Source organism: Oryzias latipes, chromosome 7 (genome assembly GCF_053564925.1).
Source record: "Oryzias latipes strain Hd-rR chromosome 7, Olatipes_Hd-rR_3.1".
Taxonomy (NCBI): domain Eukaryota; kingdom Metazoa; phylum Chordata; class Actinopteri; order Beloniformes; family Adrianichthyidae; genus Oryzias; species Oryzias latipes.
In genome coordinates, this window is record NC_136243.1 from 1,512,869 (window position 1) to 1,537,152 (window position 24,284).

The 24,284-nt window shown below is 45.8% G+C and overlaps 2 protein-coding genes across 7 annotated transcripts in view; both read left to right on the top strand.

Annotated features, from left to right (window-relative positions):
- The first annotated feature begins 192 nt into the window (after window positions 1-192).
- Window positions 193-11,094, top strand: uxt (ubiquitously-expressed, prefoldin-like chaperone). The gene is made up of 6 exons (XM_004071072.5): window positions 193-415; window positions 9,531-9,612; window positions 9,696-9,763; window positions 9,842-9,949; window positions 10,203-10,266; window positions 10,344-11,094. The coding sequence occupies exons 1-6, from the start codon at window positions 318-320 to the stop codon at window positions 10,392-10,394; spliced, it is 471 nt and encodes a 156-aa protein (XP_004071120.1). The 5' UTR covers window positions 193-317; the 3' UTR covers window positions 10,395-11,094.
- Window positions 11,095-13,385: 2,291 nt separating this feature from the next.
- Window positions 13,386-24,284, top strand: part of elk1 (ETS transcription factor ELK1) — a 35,444-nt gene continuing 24,545 nt past the window's right edge. For 2 of the 6 annotated variants that reach the window (XR_002290590.2, XR_013657278.1), the window contains exon 1: window positions 13,419-14,396. Coding sequence is in view for 3 of the 6 variants with exons in the window: in XM_004071081.4 (XP_004071129.2) it covers window positions 14,351-14,396 (46 nt within the window). In the remaining 3 variants the exon portion in view is untranslated. Of the gene's footprint in view, window positions 14,397-24,284 lie in introns of all 6 variants that reach the window. The other 4 variants (XM_078950011.1, XM_078950012.1, XM_004071081.4 and 1 more) reach the window with 3 other exon arrangements.

The window sequence follows — 24,284 nt, forward strand, 5'->3', positions numbered from 1 at the left end:
TCATATTCACATAAGGTTTAACCCGGGAATTAGTTTATGAATAATTGCCACGTTCTATATATCTGGTAGAATATGGAAGAATAAATGTAAGTGAAAATGACCAAATAACAACTGTTTGCACAAAGTGCTTTAAACATAAAAAGAAATTAAATGTTCTTTTTTCTGCTCCTCTTCTACGCTGAAACCTGGAAGTATCTTGTCGGAGTACTTCCGGTTCAGAATCTTGTTTAGATGACTGCATGTGGGGCTGTGAACTTCTTTACAAGTGTCTGAGCTGAACCGGCCCGCAGAGCCCCCGCATTAGCCCCCCATCCCCGATGACTCCGCCCACAGACGCCGGTTCTGACTCGAGGATGGAAGAGAAGGTCCTTCAGTATGAAAGATTCATCGAGGAAGTTCTGAGGAGAGACCTGCGGTAAGCCCCTCTGGGTTCTGCTCCGGTTCTGAAAGTCCCCCTCTGATGAAAATCATGTTTTGTGACATTGTGGTATTTGTCTTATGAAATACAACAAATGGAATTAGACATGGTTTCATTTTTGCATTTCTGAGTGTTTCTCCTTTTAAACCGCTGTCAATCAAACTGTCTCAAAGACGCTCTGTTTGAACTAATGCGGTGTTGTGACGTCACAAAGGCCCAGGGGAGTATTCCAGAAAGCAGGTTATGCACCCACTATTGGAGAAAAATTGCCCCAGATATTGAATGGAAGAAAGTTTGGACTTTGTCCTCTAAATATTTTATTTCAAATAAACCCCGGGATGTTTGTTTTAAACTTCTTCACAGATGCTACCCAGCCAAATCCTCATTACACATAGACATTGATAAAAATTGCTCCTTTTGTAAATTAGACACTGAAACAATTATACATCTTTTCTGGAAATGCCCCCCAACAGCAATTTTTTGGAAAGACCTTACCTCCTTTGTTCGATGTTAAATTTATGAAAAATTTGATTTGGTATACAAGGATATATTATTTGGTTTTTATAGTGTTAATAATTCACTAAGAAGGGAATACTATTTAATTAACCTTTTGATAATACTAGCCAAATTCCACATACATAAATGCAAATTTTCTGAAAAAAAGCCCTTATTCAAACTTTTTATGATTGAGTTGAACCAATATATCAAAGCAATAAAACATTCTTCCAACCCCAAAGCTATAAGAACCTTTGACACCCTGGAATTTTTTTAAATGTACAGAATAGCAACTTACTGCTTTTTCTGCTCTTGTTTATAATTTTTTTTTTCTTCTTTCTTCTCCTTTGTTCTTTTGTTCCCCTGGCACATTTTGTTACTCTTTTTTTTTATCTGTGTACTTAAAATTTACTTGAATGAGTATCTTGTATATCTTCAATAAAGTTTATTAAAAAAAAAAAAAAAGAAAGCAGGTTATGCTAGCTCCCTCGGTACGTTTGAGGCTAAGGAAGTTGATAACCTCAGCTTTCAGTTCCAGAAATAGAGGTATGTTTCAGGTTATGTCAAGTTGCCATAGCAACTCATGCTCTGAACATAACCTGGTCTGGAGCAGGTTTAGTTGAAGGTTAGTTTGTTTACAGAGAGGTGAAGCAGCATGGCGTGTCCATTTGAAGATGATTTAGTGGATGAAGAAGCTCAGATAATACTTTTTACACCATGAGAGGGTGATAAGACCACATATGGATGTTGGAAAGATAAACTTTTTTACTTTGATCTAACTTCATTATTTGCTTCAGTTAAGATAAATAATTTTTTTCAGTTCAGTCAACTTAAAAATAACACATAGTTGTCAGACAGTTATTTTACTTTCATTCAAATTAATTCAATTGAGTAGGTGTAACTTTGGTGCTGCTGTTAGATCGGCACCGCAAGGGATTGTGGGATAGCATTCCCTTTGCCTGTCTGGACGGATTTGGGTTTAAGTGTGGCTTTTTGACCAAATGTGTTTAGTTGTTTAGCTGTTTTTATTGTGTTTTGCCCAGTTATTTGTCCTACTATGCTTAGGTCTCTGCACCATGAGGGAGAGGATGATGAGATTATATATATGTTATATATAGAGAGACCTGAAAGAAAACCTAAAGTTCAGGAGGTCAGAGCAGGCTGGCTCCCCATCCTGCAGCAGGTCTCTGTCTGGCCCCCAGCTCGCCTCCTGGGAGCCGCATAGTGAGATCAACCGCTCCAGCTCCATGGGCCCTGGGACAGACTGTCCAGGCTTTAGCCGCCTTTGTTCAACAGCAGCTGGTGTAGGTAGCATAACCATTCAGCCTGCAATAACCGTTTGGGGTCCTTTCGACTGAGGATGATGTCACATTACGGTAGCCCCACTTGGACAAACTACGTAGCGTGGAGATCTGCTCGGGCTCTACATATTCTCATTTCACGTTTCCTTTTATAACATAAAGTTCTTTTCCCTCTTAAGTTGTGTCTGACATTATTCTTTGTAGTGTTTATAGAGATTTTGCCACAACCCCCTTTGTAAAGATCTGTGGCTGCTAGAATGAACCTGCTGCTCCACAGAGTGAACCCTGTCTCTGAGCAGAGCAGCTGGAGTCTCGTAGCTTCGTGTTTACAGGCAGGGAAGCTGCTTTGTCATAGTGTGCGGTCTGGAGAAGGGTTCTGAACGCAGTCCATTCATCTGCAATGCACCTAATAATAATCATAATATTAAAAGCACGTTTAGAAGATAATGTCGCTCTGTGTCGGAGCTCTGTTTGTTTACAACGGACCGTATAATATCTTCTTCTATGGTAGTATTGTCATTTGTCCAGACCAATCACTACCTGACACGTCATTGGACCAACAGACAGTCATCACATAATGTGACGTCAGCACTAGTCGAAGGACCCTGAACGGTTGTTGCAGGCCGAACTGTTATGGTACCTACACTGGGACGGTACTGAAAAAAGTCCAGCGCTTGCCGGACTTATTTGGAAAATTGCAAGAGAATTGTTACTTTCTTTCTGGCCTTTCATTTGAATTGCTGTGCAAGTGAATTCAACAATCTGCATGTCGTTGCATCAAATCAGTGCTGCTTGCTGGTGCAATGTAAAATCTAAATTATAACGTCATTTAAAGCATTTTTCGCGTTCTTATCAAAGTTCTTTTTGGTGTGTAAGTTCATTAAACAGCAGGGTCTGCTACACACATTCATTCTGTCATTTTGTGCAAAAAGTGTCGATTTGGAACCTGTTACTTTTCACCGTTTCTTGATCAAAGAGAAACTTTTGGGACTGTAGAGACTGTCAGTCGGTGGTTTCAAGCTCTTCACTCATGATTTGATTTGATTTGATTAATTTCAATCATTGTAGTCAAAGAAATAAAGAAAATTTCACATATTTATCAAACTCATTACAGAAATGATAAAATGCATAGCTTAAAAAGACAAAAAGTTAAGTGGAGTTTGATTTATTGCTTGAAAAGAAGCGGGATGAAGAGGGTTTATATAACCCCACCCCTACTGAGTTAGTATATTTGATAGTTTTACAGTTTTTGAAATCCGGTTCTGATCAAATTATCATTTTTTTTTTTTAACTTGTCCTGTCCAACAGCTAGGCAGACAGATGAGAGCTGAGGGCCTCTTGTGTTGGACATAATTTACTTTAACAAGAGGGGTTATTAATCTTCAGACAAACCAAAGGTATGTCTGAATAAACCCCTTTTGTAATTGAGGCCAAACTTTATTAATTTCAATCATGTCTGAAAATCTTTGGTGTTGGACCGGACGGAAAAGGAAAGAGGGGAAGAAGAGAGAGGGACGTTAGAGAGAGGGGGGGTAGGGGGTGATAATAGGAGGGGAAGGGGGATAAGACCATGAAGCAGCATAAAGCAACAAGTTTACTGGTTGTTAATCATTATGGTAAGGTTCAAATGTAGAAAAAAAGAAAGAAAAAAAAGGGGCGGAGCCTGTCCACACACACACTCAAATGTTTTAAACACACCTGCTAGCTGCAGGTGTTCTTCTAAAATGGATGGTGGAACGTGAAAAGAAGGAGGGAGAGTGCCCAGCCATCCCCACCCCAAGACCCCCACCGCAGCAGCAGCGGCAGCCGGAATCCCCCCAACGCCACACGGGAACCGGCAGGGAACAACCGCCGCCCGGGCGACCAAGCCCGCCACCCAGGCCAGGGCCAGCAGGGCCGCCGCAAGGCCCCCAGAGCCAGAGGCCAGGGACGCACAGAGGAAAAGACAGCGCCGCCCCCGCCCAACCAGGAGAGCAGCCCCCCCGCCGCGCCGGGAGAACCCAACGCAGGGCCCCACCGGAGAAGGACGCCCACAGCCCCAAACGAGCACCCCACCACCACCCAGGAGTTCCGGGCATCCCCCCGCCCCAACCCCAGGTACGAGCCAGGACCCCCCAAGGGAGACCCGCTCCGCACTCCAGGCAGCCACCCGCCCGGTCCACGGTTGGTCCAGGGAGGAGCGAGGCAGGGGCCCGCCGCCCCCGCCCAGGAGGGGGGAACCCCGGGGAAAAAAGAGGGCCCACAAGGGGTGTTGTAAATATGGCCCGACCAGGCTCGGCCACAGTTGGAAATTTGGCGGGGCCCAGCACTCAGGAGCAAGGACCAGAACCCACCCCCCAGGGACCAGACACCCCCGGCTCAGATGTAATGTGAACCCCCCCACCGCGCGGAGAGAGCACCGCCGGGCCCAGGAAGCCGGCACCCCGGGGACACGGCCGCCGCTGCAAAGGGGCCCGTACCCCCCACCAGGGAAGAGGCAGGGGACAGACGGACCCAGGTCCCACCTTCCTTGCAAAATGTGTGTGCGTGTAGATGTGTTTGAAAGGGTGTGTGTGTGCATGTGGGTGTGTTTATGTTGGGATGTATATATTGAGGGGGGAGGGGTGTGTGTACTAAGGGGGGTGCGGTTAAAATTGGCGGGTAGGGCACTAAGGGGACATCTCCTGATTACTCACAGTGACGTCCCCTCACCCTCCCCACCAAGGGGCCCTAAATGTCTAAGGTGCGGTTAAAATTGGCGGGTAGGGTGCTAGGAGGACATCCGCTGCTTGCTGGCAGTGATGTCCAAGCACCCCCCCTACCAAGGGCCCTACATGTCTAAGGTGCAAATAAAACCGAAAGAGGGGGGGCCCACTCCATACGGCAACCACAGGAGGGGGGCCACTGCCTAGTAAACCCCCCCCCCAAGGCTCATCGCAGGCTAAGCCCCCCACCCCCTCACCCTATTATGAGGTTATATGAGGAAGGGGGTAAGTTGGGGACAGATGATAGACTGTCCCCCGGTGGTCAAACAGCTGTCCCCCGCCCCCCCCCCCCCCCCCCAGCAAGGGGGCCAGGCCCACCCAGCCCCGGGGCCCCACCCCCGGAGGCGCAGACACCCCAGGCCCAGCACCACCACCCCCACACAGAGAGAGAGGAGCCAGAAAGCGCCGGCCCCCCCCGGAGCAAGCCCAGGCCCCCACCCCCAAACGGCGGCCCTAGAAGAGCTCTGGTCAGGCCTCGACGGGACCGAGGCAGCCAACCTGCCGGGGAAACCGCCGATGGCCTCAGCGGAGACCCCGACCCGTCAACCCCCTCTGCCCCGTACCAATAGTGCCCCCCCCCCCTCCCCCAGAATGCCCCCCCACAGGACAGGGCCGACAAGACCCCCACCCCACCCCCACCCCAGACCCCGCAGCCGAAGCGGAGGACACCCAGAGCGACCGGGGGCCCCAAGAGGGTTGCCCCGTCCCGCCCCAGAGCCAGGGAAGGGCCGATCCCAGCCCCAGGTGTAGATGGGAAGCCCATCCAGCGCCGCTGGGCCCCACCCCCGAGCAGCGCCCCCCGCCAACCCCCCCCAGCACAGGCAAAGGGACCACCCCCCCAAGCCAAGCCAGACCACCACCCCACCCCCCCACCACGCACCCCCACACCCAAGCCCAGAGGACCACGCAGCGCCCCAGGCCGCCCCACCCAGGCGCCGGAACCGACCAACGGAGCCCCCACCACCCCCGGCCAGGCACCGGAGGCCCCGACCCCCACCCCGGCCCACGGCAGAAGGGCAAGGAGCAGCGACGACCATGCCCCCCCACCCCCTAAGTCACGGAGTTAGCTATGGGAGACCAGAGAGACCGAATTCTTTCAAAGTTACTTGAACCTTGGGCTGACATTTTTTCCAAGCTGATATGATCAAGCAGCAGATTTCTGTGTTGACTTATATTTATATTTTTTTTGCTTTTCCAATTTATTAAAATAGTTTTTTTAGCAATGCAAAGAGTTATGAAAATGATAGAGCCTAATCCTCCTTCTACATCGATGGCACTCATGTCACCAAGCACACAAAGTGACGGTGAAGCTGTGATTGAAAGCTTAAGCCAGACTGATAGATCGGCACATACCTGCTGCCAGAGAGCCTGGACAGGCGTGCAGAACCATAGTGCATGCATGTAATTGTCGGGTAGATTACTGTCACAGTGCTGACAAATGTCTGAGTTACTGAGACCCATCTTGAACATCCTCTGTCCAGTGTAGTAAATTCTGTGAAGAGTTTTGAAATGGATTAGCTGCAGATTTGGACTTTTTGTCATTTTAAAGGTGTTTAGACAAAGTTCTGACCAAAAACTTTCATCTGTGCTGATGCTCAAATCCGCATCCCATTTTGTTGTCGGAAGTGAAATATTGTTATCTAAATTACATAAAAGTTTGTATATTTTGGAGAGAGTTTTATTCATTGAGAAATTGATCAGAGTGGTAACTACATCTGGTAGCTTTAAATCGTTGTCTCTGTATTTAAACTTTTTAGTAATAATTGATTTAAGTTGCTGATATTCCAAGAAGTTATATATTCCATGTTTGTCTTGAAGTTCCTGGGGAGTTATAAATCTTATATCAATAATTATGTGCTCTAGTTGTTTTATGCCCCCTGCTTGCCAAGCTGGGAAGTGGATAATTTTTTTGTTTATGAGGATGTCCGGGTTGTTCCAGATGGGTGTCATTTTGCACGGTTGAATTGATGATTTTGATATTTTGAGAAATTCCCACCAGGCTGTTAAAGTGGCATTTATATTAATACTTTTGAAACAATCCTGTTTTTTAACTATTTGACTAATAAATGGAAGATCTGACAGGTTGATCTTTCCACATAACGCCTGTTCCAAGTCTAACCATGAGTTGGTTTCTGGATTATTTTTTAACCATTTTAAGATGTATTGTAATCTATTTGCAAGAAAGTAATTGTGGAAGTTAGGTAATTCTAATCCTCCACAGCTTTTTGCAGATTTTAAAGTTTTTAGACTAATTCTTGCAGGTTTATTGTTCCATAAAAAGCTTGATATGGATGAGTCTAATGTTTTGAACCATTTTAATGGCGGTTGTGTGGGAATCATTGAGAAGAGATAATTAACTTTGGGTAAGATTTTCATTTTAACCTGATCAAATTAGATTCCCTTCAAGTAACAAAATCCAGTGCTTATTGATGATTGATTATCTTCAGAAAACATTCATTCACAATTTCAGTAAACATATGTCATAATCATTGATTATCATTAGAACACATGATCCCAATAAACCATTAATTATTGCTACACATTGCAGATCAAGTAAACAAAATCAATAGCTTATTGATTGTAATTCAAACCTTTCAGTAATAATCAGTGCACATTACAATGTAATACTCATTGGTTGTAATTAAAAGAGCTTTGATTATCACTCATGCAAGATGCAGCTGTCATCATCAGAAAGGGGGGGTCGAGGGCGGGGCTACTTAGCTCAGCACCAATGGCCACGCCCATGTTGAGGAGATTTTGGAAACGGAGGCTTCAGATAAAGATGAAATATGGCTTTAAGACATTTAGGTTGTGGGATTTTGGTTCAAAACTTCATAATCATAATTAGAACGTTTTTATCAAAATGAAGTGTTGTGAAGCAGCTCTGCGGTTCTCAACCTCCTGGTAGAACCTGCAGAGTCCTATGGAACACGGCCATTTATTTTACTATATAATTTAATTGTTGTTTAACACTTCTTTTCATCGTCAAATTGACATTAACTTTGTTAGATTTTTAAAAAATTAAATACATTTATATTGTATATTTACACTATGAAGCAGAAACTGATTTTAAAATGTGATTTTGTTTTTTTAAGTGCACAACTCTGTGTGTGTAAGAAGACAGGGAGATGCAGGGAAAGGTGGAGGAAGAGGAGGCACAGGCTGCACAATGTGTGACTGGTGGGTTTGTGTGGAACAGTGGTGGGCCGTCAGGGCCTTCAAGGCCTTTTCTGAAGGCCTAAAAAATATCAGAATCATGTTTTCATCATATTTTGTCCATGCATACTCATTAATTCATTCCAAATGTATGTCCAATCTCTTTTATTGTGTTTATGATGGTTATGCCGCTTCCAGACAGTCGTATTTTCACATTGGAGCATTTAACCAATCGTATTTCAGCTGTCCTCTGTTACCAGGCAGGGTAAGGGCCTTCGGCAAGAGTTGTGAAGGTCCTGTGATGTGAAATCAATTTTGTTCATTCATTTCTTTCAACCAATCAGATTGTGAGTTGGTTTCAGCAGGGCCTTCTAGCAGGCTTAGACAGCGTCACAGTGTTTGGACCTTCTGATTGGACAGAAGTTTCAGGAAGTCTCATGCAGCCTTGTCCAGTTTGACACAGATCCACGGAGCACTTTTTGATGTGTCTCAGTTAAAAACAGACTGACTGTTATGTATCCATGGAGGATCTAGCAGGAAAATCTCCCACTGATCTCCTTGACTTCCTTCATCAGAAACATCTGAGTGAATCATGAAGCAGCCGTACAGATTTATGTGTTTGGCGCTGACCGTCCCCATGTCCACTGCGTCTGTCCAGCGGACATTTTCTGCTCTAAAGTGAATTCAAAGCAACGCAGAAACATAACTGGACAGACTGAGCTCTCAGCACTGAGGATGGAATAGAAAAGGACTTCTGGATGGAACTGAAGACCAAAATCTACATGACAGGGTGATGGACTGTTTAGAGGAGAGAGAGGAGGATGGATTTGTCTTCAAATAATCCAATTTTTTAATGAGTGAAATGATTAATATTATAATAAATAATATTCCACATTTATGTGGTGTTTTCAATGTTTTTTGCAGGCTGTAGTAGCATAAAGAGATTTGTTTACTGTTTTGTTGATTCCGTTTATTTAGAGGCATACAAATGGTTCATGAGGGGTTGAGGGATTCAGACGTAGCTCTACTGAAGGCCCATGTGTGTCATGCACGGTCCGCCACTGGTGTGGAGGGGGTGTAGGTTCACAAGGCAGAGGAAAAGATGGTTTAGACATCTTCACAGGGGAGGAGATTCATGGTTGCAGTTGAAAAACCATGAAGATGGATGAGAGGAAGGGAAGGTAATGATGGCAGATGATCAGCTGAAGGATGCAGCCCAGGAGCAGGGAGTTATATTATCTGTTCTGATTGTAGGGGCACAAATGTAACTTTATAGAGGGCAGGGGTGGTAAGGGCTGTCTTTGCAGGTGAAATTACAAGTTCCAGGGTCTCTGAAAAAAAGGGGAACAAAGCGACCATGAATGTGTTTGGGTTTTGCATAACTTGAGTTGTATTGCTTCGTTCCTTATGTGACAGGAAGGTTCTTGAGCACAGAGACCAGGTTTATGAGGAAATCTCTCAGTACCTGCTGCTTAAGAACACCATTCAGAGTCTACAGGTATATCCGCCTGCATGCATTTCTGGAAGTTTTTCTTCAAAGAGGCAGGGCCTGTTGATGCTGATCTCACTGTGTCTAAACAGGAGGCGGGCCCCCAGAGGCTGCAGACAGACGTGGATCTGGGCTGTAACTTCTTTGTCCAGGCTGAAGTGTGAGTCTCTGTGTCTATGTGATATTGTTCTGACTCCTACAACTTCTGCTGTTTCTGATTCATGCTCTTGTCAAGCAGTGAGGACCCGTCTAGGATTTTTGTGGCGGTGGGCTTCGGTTTCTTTGTAGAGATGTCTCTTGACGAGGCTCTGCGCTTCATTGAGAAGAAGACAAGTCAGCTGACAGGGTAAGTCCCGCCCACAAATGATTCCTTTGTAGTGATGCGATAAACAGTTTTCTATCGCACACTGTTAAAGCAGAATATGCTGTTTTCTTGAATTTAGAGAGAAAAGTTCTCTTTTCCTAAACATGATGGAGACTTAGTTTTCTGGTTTGGATCTTTGAGTACAGTTTGAATAGACTTCCTGTCAGCTGTTAGTTCATTGCTAATATTGTTGATCAGTGTAAAAGGTGCTAACATGGGATGGTTTGTTTTGCAGCTTCACAGAACAGCTCACCAAGGACTCTGCCAAAATAAGAGCCAACATCCGGATGGTGCTGGAGGTCTGTTTGACCATGCTTATAGTCAGAATGTGGTAACGGATGTATTGCAATCCTGAAGTTGTGTTTGCGTTCCCCAGGGTCTGCGGGAGCTGCAGGGGCTCAGTGACTCACTTGACAGCACACAATGAGATTTTTTGTAGAAAAGTTGTAAAAGTGGACATCCGGCTGTCATGGAGCCAAACCTACCTGCCGAGTAGGAAGAAAGACCTTCATTCTGGAAGAAACTTGGACACTGATCAGGATCCATCAGGGAGATGCACCTGATTTGCTTCACAGACCTTTCAGAATAGTTTACCAGGAAGGGTCTTCTGATTTTCACTCCAAAGGTGTTAAGGAGCTAAAGCTGAGTTTCTGAACAAACAAGAACTATTTTGTTGTCAGCTTTGTTCTTTAAATATGGTGGCAGGTCAGAGCGATGCAATGGCATCCACATTTAAGTTGTCCTTTGTGCTGGTAAGGGGCGAAGTCTATGTCACTGCTCATTCTCCTTTTCTTCACCCATTTGGACTGAAATTCTGCTTACTCTCATTGCTCCACCCTTTCTTATTTGCATTTGCTGAAAAGGTTAAATGATTGGCTGGAATTGTACAGCAAAACTGAAGAGAAAACAAGAGATTGACAGGTCACAAACAAAACACCAAAATCCGCGTTTTAACCAGTACAGACTCGGCACCGAGTTTCAGTACTCATCCCCATGTGAGGGTGGCTGGGCTTTGGACTATGATCCTGCTTTTATAACATTGAGATCGGGCCAGTGTGTTTAAGAGACACATTAATCTGATGATTTTATTTTAAAAATAAAATAAAAAACAGTTTTGCCTAAATCTCCACACTCTCCAAACTCTATCTCTCTCTGTCCAGACTCTCACTGACCGTAACTCTCCATCAAACACCCACATTTTGAACGGAGCCTGAAGGATTCATGTGGCTGTCAAATCAGAACCACTTCATGAATCAGTCACGAGGCTTCTGATGTCATCATTTTCATCACCCTTCAATGAAGCAGGCCTTGATGCATGCTTTGTGGAAACTCCTCCCCCACTACTCAAACATCACATCACTACTTTACATTGATCAGGTTGTGGATTGTGGCCTGGGGAATTGCTGTGCTTAGTTGCTGGATATTGGCAGGAACTGGAACACACTTCTGTATACATCTATCCATAGCATTCCAAACATGCTCGATGATGGGCGACATGTCAAGTGAGTGTGCCGTCCATGCAAGAACTGGGATGTTTTCAGCTTCAAAGAACTGAATACTGAGTCTTGCACTACGGGGCCACACATTATCATGCTGCAACATGAGCTGATGTTCTTGGATGTATGGCCTCAGGATCTCGTCACGGCATCTCTGTGTATTCAAAATGCCATATATAAATGCATCTATGTTCTTCAACCATAACATACTCCTGCCCATACAATAACCTTACTACCACCATGGGCCACTTGATCCACGTCATAGACATTGGAAAACCGCTCCAGGACTTAGCTGTGAAGAGAACACCTCTTCAGACGCTTTCAAATCTGAGCATTTGCCCACAAAAGTGGCAAAGATCAGTGGCCAATGAGCTTCCCTGAGACGGTTTCTGACAATTTTTGTGAAAATTCTTTGGTTATCCAAACCGATTGTCTCAGCAGCTGTTCAAGTAGCTGGTTTCAGACAATCTTGGAGGTGAACAGGCTGAATATGGAGGTCCTGGGCTAGTGTGGATACACATGGTCAATGTAATTCAACCAGCAATTCTTTTAAAACACCTTTGGAGACAGCTGATGGTTGAAGAATGAACATTCACTTCACGAGCAACAGCTCTGGTGGAAATTCTTCTGCATGCCAATTCCACGCTCCCTCAAACCGTGCGACCTCTGTGTCATTGTGATGTGTGATAACGGAACTTTTCAGGGCGGCCTTTTACCGTGGCCGGTCTAAGGCCCACCTTTACTCATGCTGTCTGCTCAGCATCTGGATATGGCACTCCTGTGAGGTGGGCTGGAATATCTCAGCAAAGGAGAAGTGCTCACTATCACAGATTTAAACAGACGCCAACAATTTTTGAAAGAAATGGTAATCTTGTGTTTGTAGAAAATGTTACAGATCTTCAAATTCATCTCATAAAAGACAAGACAAAAAACAAAGGAAGTGACAAGTTGTACGTAATTTCTAAAATCCGCGCAGCCAGTACTGAACTTTTATCTTGAAAATGCTTAACAGCAATTAACAGCAGCCATTCCAGTCTTTACAATTACACCTTAAAATATGTGTGACCAACAACGAAATCTACCCTTGGATGCACTTAGAATATGTGTGGGCATCAGCCAGCAATGTGCATCAACGTGAATTTCCATCACTTTTTGTGCTTGGTCACACTTGAAATACGTGCAAATCACATCCAAAATCTCCCAAAACAAAAGTGTTGGGTTTACGTTTTTGTTCATTGTAGATACATTGTAGATTGCTCACAACGCCTGTTAATTGTTTACAGCTACAATATATAACTGACAGCTCAATTTTGTACATACAGCCTCTGTAGATGCATAGTTGACAGCTTCTGAAGATGTTTGAAAGCCAATGTTGGGCATGGACAGCTACTGTGGAAGGGTTGCCAGCTGCATCTGTAGATAGATAACAGCTGCAGCAGATGTTTGACAGCTTCTGTAGAGGATGCACTAGATGGTCACAAGCAACAAACAACGGTACATTTCAAAGTGACTGTAGTAGATAGATAACAGACACTCAAGGAAATGTTACAAACGCAGAAACCTTAGAATAGGGCATCAAAATCAATGAACTGTCAGAAAAATAGATCATAGCAACTGCAGATAAACTGTTACTTTGCATGGATCACAAGAGCTGTTAATTAATGTGCCTGTTGATAGATAATCACAACTTTGAAATACTTGTTTTTTTTTTTCAATAGTGGGCTTTGTAGCTCTGCGGTTTTTTGCTTCAAAGTTTTTGGTATTAAAGCTGTCTCTACCAGCTGTATCTCAGAACTGAACAGAAAAACAATTTGCTGAATTGGATTTCCCCAGAACAGTACAGTCAGTTTATTATCACTTTCCCTCAGGTTTTTTTGTTTTGACAGACTGTTACGCATTACTATTAGAACTAAACAACAGGCAGTAAAATGCTGGAGCCGATTGCCTAAATCGATACAAACTACTTTGTATGACCGGGCCAGCCCGCCGTCGTGCATCGGGACGGCTTGGGAGCCGCTCTGAGGTCGGTCCTTTCTCCCGGAGCGTCAGCCGGAAGCCCGCCGGGTTTGACTGCAGCCGTACCCCCCTCCTCCCGCCCCCCACAGGAAACCAACTCATCTAACTGGCCGTTCCTCGAAGCTCGTGGTCGGAACAGACGTTCGGACAGCGGGGGGACCGGACCAACTACTTTCTGTTTGTGTTGGAGGAGTGCGGACGGTACCGGAGGACTGTAGTGGTTCTGACCGGGTTTCCTGCGCTTGTCGCCTCAGAAGCGCGCTAAGCTAGCTGAGCAGTTAGCCTGCTGAACTGAAGAGGGGACCGTTTACCGTCTAGTTCGTGGAGTCGGAACCGAACCCAACACGGGGAGAGGGGTTGAACTGTTTACTTTTGGTTCACTTTGACAAAGTTAGCAGGAGACTGTGAGCGGTTCGTGACAGGGGCTCCGTTCACCACACCGACTCGCGCAGTACGGACCGAACCGTTCACGTTCGAGCCGCAGAATCCCCGACCGAGAAAGCCCTCTCCGAGCTGTGGACCGCTTAGTGAACCCCCAGCAGCACCTGTGGGCTCGTCTGATTCCGCTGTGGAGCTGTCTGGACCGCCGGAGCGGTTCTGGCGGCGCTCGGGGAGCGTTAGCATGGAGGCAGGGCAGCCGGGCAGCAGCAGCTTGCCGCGGTTACATAACGTCGACAGGTCGGGAGAGAAGCTGCCTGGCGTCGCCTCCCTCTCTCCCTCTTTTTCATCAGCTGGGCTCTGACAGCCGCACCGGGCTCCTCCAAACACGCGCTCACGCACAGGCTCACACCATCGACTAGGCATGCACGCGGAGTGAGCCAGCTGGGAGACAGGACGACGCGCACCACCGAACCCTAACACCCCGGTAAAGATGGAGTCCACCCCGGTAAAGATGGAGTCCAACCCACTCATCAAAGGTAAGCCTCTACTGGTGTCAGTGTGCAGCAACAGGTGTCCGTCCGCGCGCGTGCTTACATGTGACACTGCAGTGGCTGGCAGCAGTCTGACTGAAGCCGTAATGCAGCGTTACACCAGTCCTGGTCCTGGTCCTGGTCCTGATCCTGATCCTGATCCTGGACCTGGTCCTGATGCTAATGAGAGCACAAAGTTGTGTTCCATCTCTATCCAGGACTTTCCTCTCACTGTTTTGATGCTCGGAGATAGATTCCCTCTGAAAGTCCCAGATGCTGCTGCTGCCACTGGTCGGTCCACATCACATTAGTGGATGAGACCACAGACCACAGGAAACCATCGGCAACATTTACAGCCCAACAATCTTCTGTAGCAGATGTTTGGGTATTGCAGTGGAGACTGTAATTTGTTGTAGATTAGCCAGTGTTTACGGTGCTTCAATGAGGACAAACCGTCAGGAGTATTTCATCTAAACATACAACATCAATATTGTAACAAAGAACATTGTCCTTTTTTCTTTATTCCCACAGTTTTAACACTTTAGTGAGCTGTTTACATGAACACCAACTATCCAAACTTTATCTGATTCCTTGAGTTATTGTAATTTTCAAATAACATGACTGGATAATCTGATGCCTTTGGTCCAATAATGGGAGTTATCTGACAATGAGAAATAGGATATTCCCCCTAAAAGCCGATCCTTCCCGGCTTGTTTGCCCATATATGTTGTACTTTTACATTTGTGTACTTGCAACTGAAAAGCAGAGGATTCCAAAAAACAGGTTATATGAATTGCCACGGTAAGTTTGAGACTAAGGAAGTTGATAACCTCAGCTTTAGGTTCCAAAAACAAAGATATGTTTTCAGGGTATGCTTAGTTGCCATAGCAACTCATGCTCTGAACATAACCTGGTCTGGAGCAGGTTTAGTTGAAGGTTAGTTTGTTTTCAGAGAGGTGAAGCAGCATGGCGTGTCCATTTGAAGATGATTTAGTGGATGAAGAAGCTCAGATAATACTTTTTCCACCGTGAGAGGGTGATAAGACCACATATGGATGTTGGAAAGATAAACTTTTTTACTTTGATCTAAATTAATTATTTGCTTTGGTTAAGATAAATCATTTTTTTTAGATAAGTCAGCTGAAAAACAACACGTAGTTATCAGACATTTATTTTACTTTCATTTAAATTAATTCAATTGAATAGGTGTAACTTTGGTGCTGCTGTTAGATCGGCACCGCAAGGGATTGTGGGATAGCATTCCCTTTGCCTGTCTGGACAGATTTGGGTTTAAGTGTGGCTTTTTGACCAAATGTGTTTAGTTGTTTAGCTGTTTTACTTTTTTTTTTATTCATTTTTATTTCTTTCTGCACCATGAGTGAGAGGGAGGGACAGGATGCTGACGTTATTTAGCACCACTAGTACTACAGAATGTTATAAAAACTGAAGTTACAGTCAGAGTCATGATAAATGCTTACATGTTTCATATTACAAATCTACACTAAATATTCATTTTAATGTTATAAAAATGAGAATATCTGCAGGCTCAAACTTAGACATATGAGAGTTCAAGAAGTAGAATACATTTTGATGGAAAAACATTTAATTGAATTCAAGTAATATGACATTTAGTTAGATAAATATGTAAATTTGAATTGTAAAAACAATTATTGAATTGGATGGACATAAGAAATTAGGTTGAACAAATGTAACTCAATTACTTGTTACCAATTGAATTAATTCATTTAAGTTGGATAAGTTTTATATATATGCGTCACAATGAAAATAGAAATGAGATAGAAACTCGTGCGTTTACTCTTTGTTATTTTTCTCCAAGCAGAAACTCTCTTTTGCTGATGCAGCCGTGTTACTTTTTTGATGGTCTTATAATCTTTAACTCCGTCTCACTGAAGTATAGCGCTCTCTTTTTTTCTCCACGTGTTTCCATGGTGACTCCAAAATTCGGCGATCCATTGAGAATGTCTTTATGTACTTGCCGTAGGGTGATGGTTGACTGACATCCCGATGGAGAGACACCATCGTGATGCCACGCCCCCGCCACGCTGCGAGTCCACCCCGTAAGCCGCGGTTACATGTGCAAAATATCTTGATGGGATCAATGCTCAGTATTATACAAGATGATCTCCTAAACATTCTTTTATTAATGTTACGGTTATTATGAAGCGCCTGTTCGCTCATCATTTTAATTTTAATCCGTGTGGTCAGTGCTTTTTCTATTGAAAAACGGAGCCGGAAGCCAGGATTAGCAGTATGCTAACACGGGCTAACAACATTAGCATGAACATAAATCCATGCGTGAAACGCTGCAATCTGCATCTTGGCTGCACGTAAATATGTGGGAATAACATCAGCCTTTATTTTGTCGGGACACGACTGGAAACACAAATCCACGTGATTGTTTGAACAGTTTCTAAGGACTGAGCGGCCTTTCTGCTTCGAAGCTTACACACTGCGTTAGCTAGCGCTCCGAGCTATGCCCCGACACACACTTTTACCGGGAGACCCGCTACTCCTAAATTCCGGTTATTCGTTCACGTAGAGTTGCGGGACGGATCACAGTCCGAAGTCTCCCACACGTAACAAAGCATCCTTACTTCCCTTAAAACACAAAACTGTAAGTCCGTCTGCTCTGCTAGAGACACGGTCGCTCACTCCACCGGTCTAATCAAACGCAGGAGCGGACCACTTCTTTTCTATTTTGTTTATTTGATTTTTTTTTTAAGTCACTTCCCTCAGTTTAGACTGGATCATTGCGGATGAGTCATTATTTGGGAAATAGAATAAATAAAGTAATAAAGTAAAATGACAAATAGCAATTATATAAGAACGAAAAATTAGAAAATAGCCCCCCCCCCACGATATCATCATCCATCCCGATGGTAGACTGCAAACTTCGTCAACTGCCAATTTAGGGGACATCGCCCAACCCTAACTTGCCGTGCACATTAACTCAGGGTTACCAAGTCGAGTGTAATTACGCTAACTCATATCCGGTCTTTTGGAAACAACATACCCAGAGTAAGCAAGTTCAGGCGGATTTCAGCCAGAGTTCAGGGTTAAAGTCAGGCGAGTTTAAACATGCTTTCTGGGATACCCCCCAGAAGTCATGTGGCTCAGAGTAGCTTTATGTATCCACGGCAATCAGTGTCTCTTCCTGCAGAGTACTAGCCAAGTGTTGGGTTGTTTGTTTTGCAGTGATATAACCTCCAAGATTAGCAAAGCTAATGCTAAAAACATCCTGTTAAAAATGATAGGAAAATTGAAAGTCATTACACACAGTCAGGACCATAAATATTTGGACAGAGACACATTCTTTCTAATTTAATTTCTGTACATTACCACAGTGATTTTTATATAAAACAACTCAGATGCCATTGAAGTGCAGACTTTCAGCTTTTATTCCATGGGTTGAACAAAAAGATTGCATAAAAATGTGAAAAACTAAAGCATTTTTTAACACAATCCCTTCATTTCAGGGGCTGGTAAGTAATTGGACAACCTGAAAACCAAATGGTCATTCCTAATATTTGGTTAAAAAGCCTTTGCTGGCAATGACAGCCTGAAGTCTTGAACTCATGGACATCAGCAGATGCTGGGTTTTCTCCTTCTGAATGCTCTGCCAGGCCTTTACTGCAGCGGCAGCAAACAGTTGCTGTTTGTTTGTGGGCCTTTCTGTCTGAAGTTTAGTCTTCAACAAGTGAAATGCTGCTCAATTGGGTTAAGATCAGGTGACTGACTTGGCCATTCCAGAATATTCCATTTCTTTGCTTTAATACACTCCTGAGTTGCTTTGGCTGTATGTTTTGGGTCGTTGTCCATCTGGATTATGAAACGCCGTCCAATCAGTTTGGCTGCATTCACCTGGATCTGTGCAGACAGTCTGTCTCTGAACACCTCGGAAATCATTGGGCTGCTTCTGTCCTGTGTCACGTCATCAATAAACACTAGTGTCCCAGTGCCACTAGCAGCCATGTCTCTGTCCAAATATTTATGGTCCTGACTGTATGTACGTAGTTATTTGAAAATAGGTGAGATCATTGATAGCTATCCAGACCTGGATCTATAGGTTGCATTTTCATGCTCAATTACTCCCAATTATCCCAATTTTTGTGTGTAATTTAACGGGCTCATGAAGATCATTCCTGTTGGCTTCTTGACAGAGGTTATGGACAGGATCTCTTCTAAACATGGTTCATTCAGTTTTACAGTGTAGATGTGTGTTTGAGCGTAAAAACAGCACTCTGGATGATTCTGTGCTCTCCATAGTTGTAAAGCAGTACGAAGCCTGTCTACCTTTACATTGGTTGGTAATTATAGTCTTAGTTAAGAAAGTCAAATACAGCATGGGAGGACTTTCAGTTTGAAAGAGTTTTTTGATGCATTTTGAACGGTTTCCATCAGTTTACAACAGGATCCAGCCTTTTTGACCCCCATCTGATAAACATGTAGTTACAATTTCCATTAACAAATATCAGCAATCAGACAAACTTACCTAATGTTCATCTTTATGGAGAGGTGTTTAATGCTCAGTTTGACCCCTTTGAGCTCCAGCACAGGAACATACAGCACTTCATTTTGGTGGTGGGGGGAGTACATGTTTACATTGTTGATGTGATCCATTAGATGTTGTGGTCAAACAGCAAATCTAACAAAGACAGAGTGGGACCAAATCAGCATTGGAATCCTTGTATGTTGTTTTTCATTTCTGAGGTGTATATTTTTGGAATGGGAGGCTTATGATGATCTTTAGCCGTGATATGAAGGTGTTTGTAGGTTGTTGTTCACCTTTCAGCTCCTCCCGTCAGGGGTGGCCACAGCCAATTGGCTTTCACTGATTTGCACAGGTGGTTTGGCAGAGATGCACTTCCTGACATAACCCTGTATCTTCAAGGCATATGCAGCCCCGGATAGGCAGCAGCATGAAGGGTGTTGCCTAAGACCCACCCTGGGTTTTGTTGTTGACTCATTGTACCGGGGTGACAGTCATACACCCAGCCAACTGAGCTATCCAGCCGCTGAAAGTACTTGCAGGTACTGCTGTCAAATATGTTGACTTTAGTTTTTCTTTTCAAAAGACTTAGTTTTTGCCGTTTTAGAGTTGGTAATAAACTTGTAGTTAAGTCGTGTTGTTCCCACATGCAAACAAACGTCTGCTTTACAGGCTAACGCCATGGTGTCTGTAGGACTCTGCTCATGCTGACATTTAGGGCCATCTTTTAGTAAACGTTCCTTTTTCACTTTGGATGCTGAAATTCTGCATCACAACCTGACAAAAACAATATTCCCGTAAATAAAAACTGTCTTGAATGAACGGGAGCAGCTCTGTCATCCAGACGTCCGTCAACAGATGCTCTCCTGCAGCTCAGATTGGGCTGTGTGCATGTGTGTGCGTGCTTACACATGCACGTTCTGGAAGGACAACAATGACAAAACAAAAACGTTCATCCTCAACCAACATGCCTTCAGCTCTGAGCCATCATACTAACTAACACGTTACCATGGTAACACTGATGCAGCACGTAGAGCAGAGCTGTGAGATGTGACTTGTTTGAGTGCTGGTGAGCCACAGAAGTAACGGCAGATCTGAAGGATGACGCACAGAACTTCTTCAGATTCATTGATATTAGCTGTGAATTAGTTTTCATAAATGGACTGAAGGATCTTCAGCTGTTTGTCAGATGGACCAGATGCTTTCTCTGTTCTCTGTTCTGACAGCATTCAGGAACAATGGTGTCTGGAGTGTTTTGCTCTATACATCTTTTCTGGATCCAGATCTTTGGACCTCTGTTTCCATTTCTGCTTTGAATTCTCAGATCTGCTCTGTCGTCCTCCTTGCTCTGCTTTTAAAACCTTTCGACTTTTAAAAACCAATGTATTTACTATATAAAAACGGCAAGTGAACATGAGCTTCACGCAGAGTTATTCCTTGAGCAACGGAGCGATGTTTGAGCAGCAGTGTCCTCTCAAATCCTCGGAAGAATTTCTGGAAAGCCTGTCTCTGGGACCCAGACAGAAAGGAGAAAAGGAAGTTGTCAGTCAGAAGGACACATTTCTCTAACTTTGAAGATGTTCTCTCATCACAAAGTTTGGAATTTGAAGTGATCTTAATGTCCCACTCCAATCAAGTTTTGATTTACCTTCCGGGGGTCTTTTATGATTGATTATGCAGTTTTTGGCCAAAGTCTAAAACTCTGAGTGTTTTGCTAGTTTCTGCAGAGCAGCAGGAGTTCATCAGAAATTCCCCTCTGAGTTATGTGAAGGACAGATGGTGTAGACTAAGCCTTCCCATCATCCCTTTGTTTACACTCTCCCACTAGCTTACAGCCCCTCACACCCCAACCTAACATTTCCGGTCAAACGAGAACGGCGAGCATTATTGGAGCTAAATAGTTGTACAGTTTGATCCAGATTCCAGCTCAGACGAGAAAAACAAAGACGTTCATGGATCTGTTTGTCTGCAAGTGGATGCATCAGAATGCAGCAGAGCTGGAAGCTTTTCACCCACTAATTGTAATTTGTACATAACAACTACAAGCTTTTCAAACAACATTTTTTCCGTCTGCCCCTGATTCACACCAATTTGAATAAAGACATACCAGGGCTCCAGACTGCGACCATTTGGTCGCATTTTGCGACCAAAATTTGAGAGTGTGCGACTGAATTTTACATCCAGTCGCACATGTGCTACCAGTAAATTTGCCTCCCCCACCCTACGTATTTTTTTATACATCAAACGTGGAAGGGGCAAGTCAATGATCAATGAAATAATCAATGAGACGCGAGCGCACACGCACGCAGGCAGACACACACACTCGCGTGACGCCTGTCTGTGAGGCGGCCACTGCGTGTGAGAAGAATAGGGAAAGCCACTGTGAGTGGTTAAAATGCGTGTAGGGGGGAGGGGCCTAGAGATATTCGCGAGCGCGTAAACATCTGTGGGAAGGAAACAGAGACAAATATCATCACAACCTGATATGTGCGTCTGAGCTTTGAGCAAGCGAACTCTTGATTCATTCTTTCGACCTGCGGCTAGTGTACCAGTGCCAGAACTACAGCAGGGGGCTCAAACTCGCGGCCCGCGGGCTATTTGCGGCCTCCAAGATGATACTTTGCGGCCCCGGCCTTAATATGAAATTTTGATGTTACTGCAGCCCGCCAGTTTTAATGAATGACATTTTTTCATTGTCGTGCGCGGAGCTGACCAACCAATCTCAGTGGGGTAAATGACTCTTGGGGGGCGGGACAATGACAGGGCTTGAAAGCAGGAAACCTGACAGCCCCCTCCCCGGACCACATTTAGGAGTTCCTTACTTTTTTTTTTCAGCCGCTTGTATTCGGGACCTCATTCTTTCGGTCATGACCCATAGCTCATGACCATAGGTGAGTACTGGAACGTAGATCGACCGGTAAATTGAGAGCTTTGCTTTTCGGCTCAGCTCTCTCTTCACCACGACGGACCGATAGAGCGACCGCATAACTACGGATGCTGCTCCGATCCGCCTGTCAATCTCACGCTCCGATCTTCCCTCACTCGTGAACAAGACCCCAAGGTATTTAAACTCCTCCACCTGGGGCAAGGACACTCCACCGACCGAGAGATGGCAAACTACCTTTCTCCGGTCAAGGACCATGGCCTCAGATTTAGCGGTGCTGACCCTCATCCCAGCCGCTTCACACTCGGCCGCAAACCGCCCCAATGCACGCTGGAGGTCCCGGTTCGTTGAAGCCAACAGGACAACATCATCTGCAAAAAGCAGAGAGGAAATCCTGTGGTCCCCAAACCAGATCCCTTCCGGCCCCTGGCTGCGCCTAGAAATTCTGTCCATAAAAACTATGAACAGAACCGGTGATAGAGGGCAGCCCTGCCGGAGTCCAACGTGGACCGGGAACAGGTCTGACTTACTGCCGGCTATGCGGACCAAGCTCCTACTCCGGTCATACAGAGACCGGACAGCCCTCAGTAAGGCTCCCCGGACCCCTTACTCCCAGACCACCCCCCAAAGGGTGCCACGGGGGACGCGGTCGAACGCCTTCTCCAAATCCACAAAACACATATGGACTGGATGAGCGAACTCCCACAAACCCTCCAGCACCCTAGATAGGGTGTAGAGCTGGTCCACTGTTCCACGACCAGGACGGAAACCGCACTGTTGTTCTTGAATCCGAGGTTCGACTATCGGACGGACTCTCCTCTCCAGTACCCTGGCATAGACTTTCCCAGGGAGGCTGAGGAGTGTAATTCCCCTATGGTTGGAACACACCCTCCGGTCCCCCTTCTTAAAGAGGGGAACCACCACCCCTGTCTGCCAGTCCAGTGGTACGGTTCACGACCGCCACGCGACGCTGCAGAGACGTGTCAGCCAAGACACTCCCACAGCATCCAGAGACTTGAGGTGCTCAGGGCGGACTTCATCCACCCCCGGGGCCTTGCCACCGAGGAGCTCGTTGACTACCTCAGTGACTTCAGCCCGGGTAATGGACAGCCCCACCCCAAAATCCTCATTCTCCACTTCTTCAAAAGAACGCGTGTCAGTGGGATTGAGGAGATCCTCGAAGTACTCCTTCCACCGCCCGACAATGTCCCCAGTCGAAGTCAACAGCTCCCCACCTGCACTGAAAACGGTGCCTGTGGAGAACTGCTTTCCCCTCCTGAGTCGTCGGATGGTTTGCCAGAATTTCTTCGAGGCCAACCGATAGTCCTTCTCCATGGCCTCACCGAACTCCTCCCAGGACCGAGTTTTCGCCTCCGCAACAGTCCGGGCCGCAGCTCGCTTAGACTGCCGGTACCTGTCAGCTGCCTCTGGAGTCCCGCAGGCCAGCCAGGCCTGGTAGGACTCCTTCTTCAGCTTGACGGCATCCCTTACTTCCGGTGTCCACCACCGGGTTCTGGGGTTACCGCCGCGACAGGCACCAGAGACCTTGCGACCACAACTCCGAGCAGCAGCAGAGACAATGGAGGTGGAAAACATGGTCCACTCGGACTCAATGTCCCCAACCTCCCCCGGTACCTGTTTGAAGTTCTCCCGGATGTGGGAGTTAAAGACTTCCCTGACGGAGGGCTCAGCCAGACGTTCCCAGCAGACCCTCACAGTACGTTTGGGTCTTCCAAGTCTTTCCGGCCTCCTTCCCCGCCAGCGAATCCAACTCACCACCAGGTAGTGATCGGTGGACAGCTCCGCCCCTCTCTTCACCCGAGTGTCCAAGACACAGGGCCGAAGGTCACCTGAAACAACTACAAAGTCGATCATTGACCTCCTGCCTAGGGCGCCCTGATGCCAGGTGTACTGATGGACACCCTTGTGCTCGAACATGGTGTTCGTTATGGACAAACTATGACGAGCACAGAAGTCCAATAACAAAACACCACTCGGGTTCAGATCAGGGGGGGCGTTCCTACCAATCACACCCCTCCAGGTGCCACTGTCATTGCCCACGTGGACATTGAAGTCCCCCAGGAAGACAATGGAGTCCCCCGTTGGGGCACTTTCCAGTACCCCTTCGAGAGACACCAAGAAGGCCTGGTACTCTGAACTGCTGTTCGGCCCGTAAGCCGAAACCACAGTTAGAGACCTGTCCCCCACCCGGAGGCGGAGGGACATGACCCTCTCGTCCACCGGGGTGAACTCCAACACTTGGCGGCTGAGCTGGGGGCTCACAAGTAAGCCTACGCCAGCCCGCCGCCTCTCACCTTGGGCAACTCCAGAGTGGTAGAGAGTCCAACCCCTCTCTAAGGACTGAGTTTCAGAGCCCAGGCTATGTGTGGAGGAGAGCCCGACTATATCTAGACGGTATCTCTCAACCTCTCGCACCAGCTCAGGCTCCTTCCCTCCCAGAGAGGTGACATTCCATGTCCCAAAAGCCAGGTTTCATGAT

Bases quoted from the DNA above. Each gene is read 5' to 3' on its own strand.
- uxt (XM_004071072.5), top strand. From the start codon at position 318: ATGACTCCGCCCACAGACGCCGGTTCTGACTCGAGGATGGAAGAGAAG. The intron at 9,613-9,695 runs GTATATCCGCCT...GTGTCTAAACAG, and splicing joins ACACCATTCAGAGTCTACAG to GAGGCGGGCCCCCAGAGGCT. The intron at 9,764-9,841 runs GTGAGTCTCTGT...CTTGTCAAGCAG, and splicing joins TTCTTTGTCCAGGCTGAAGT to TGAGGACCCGTCTAGGATTT.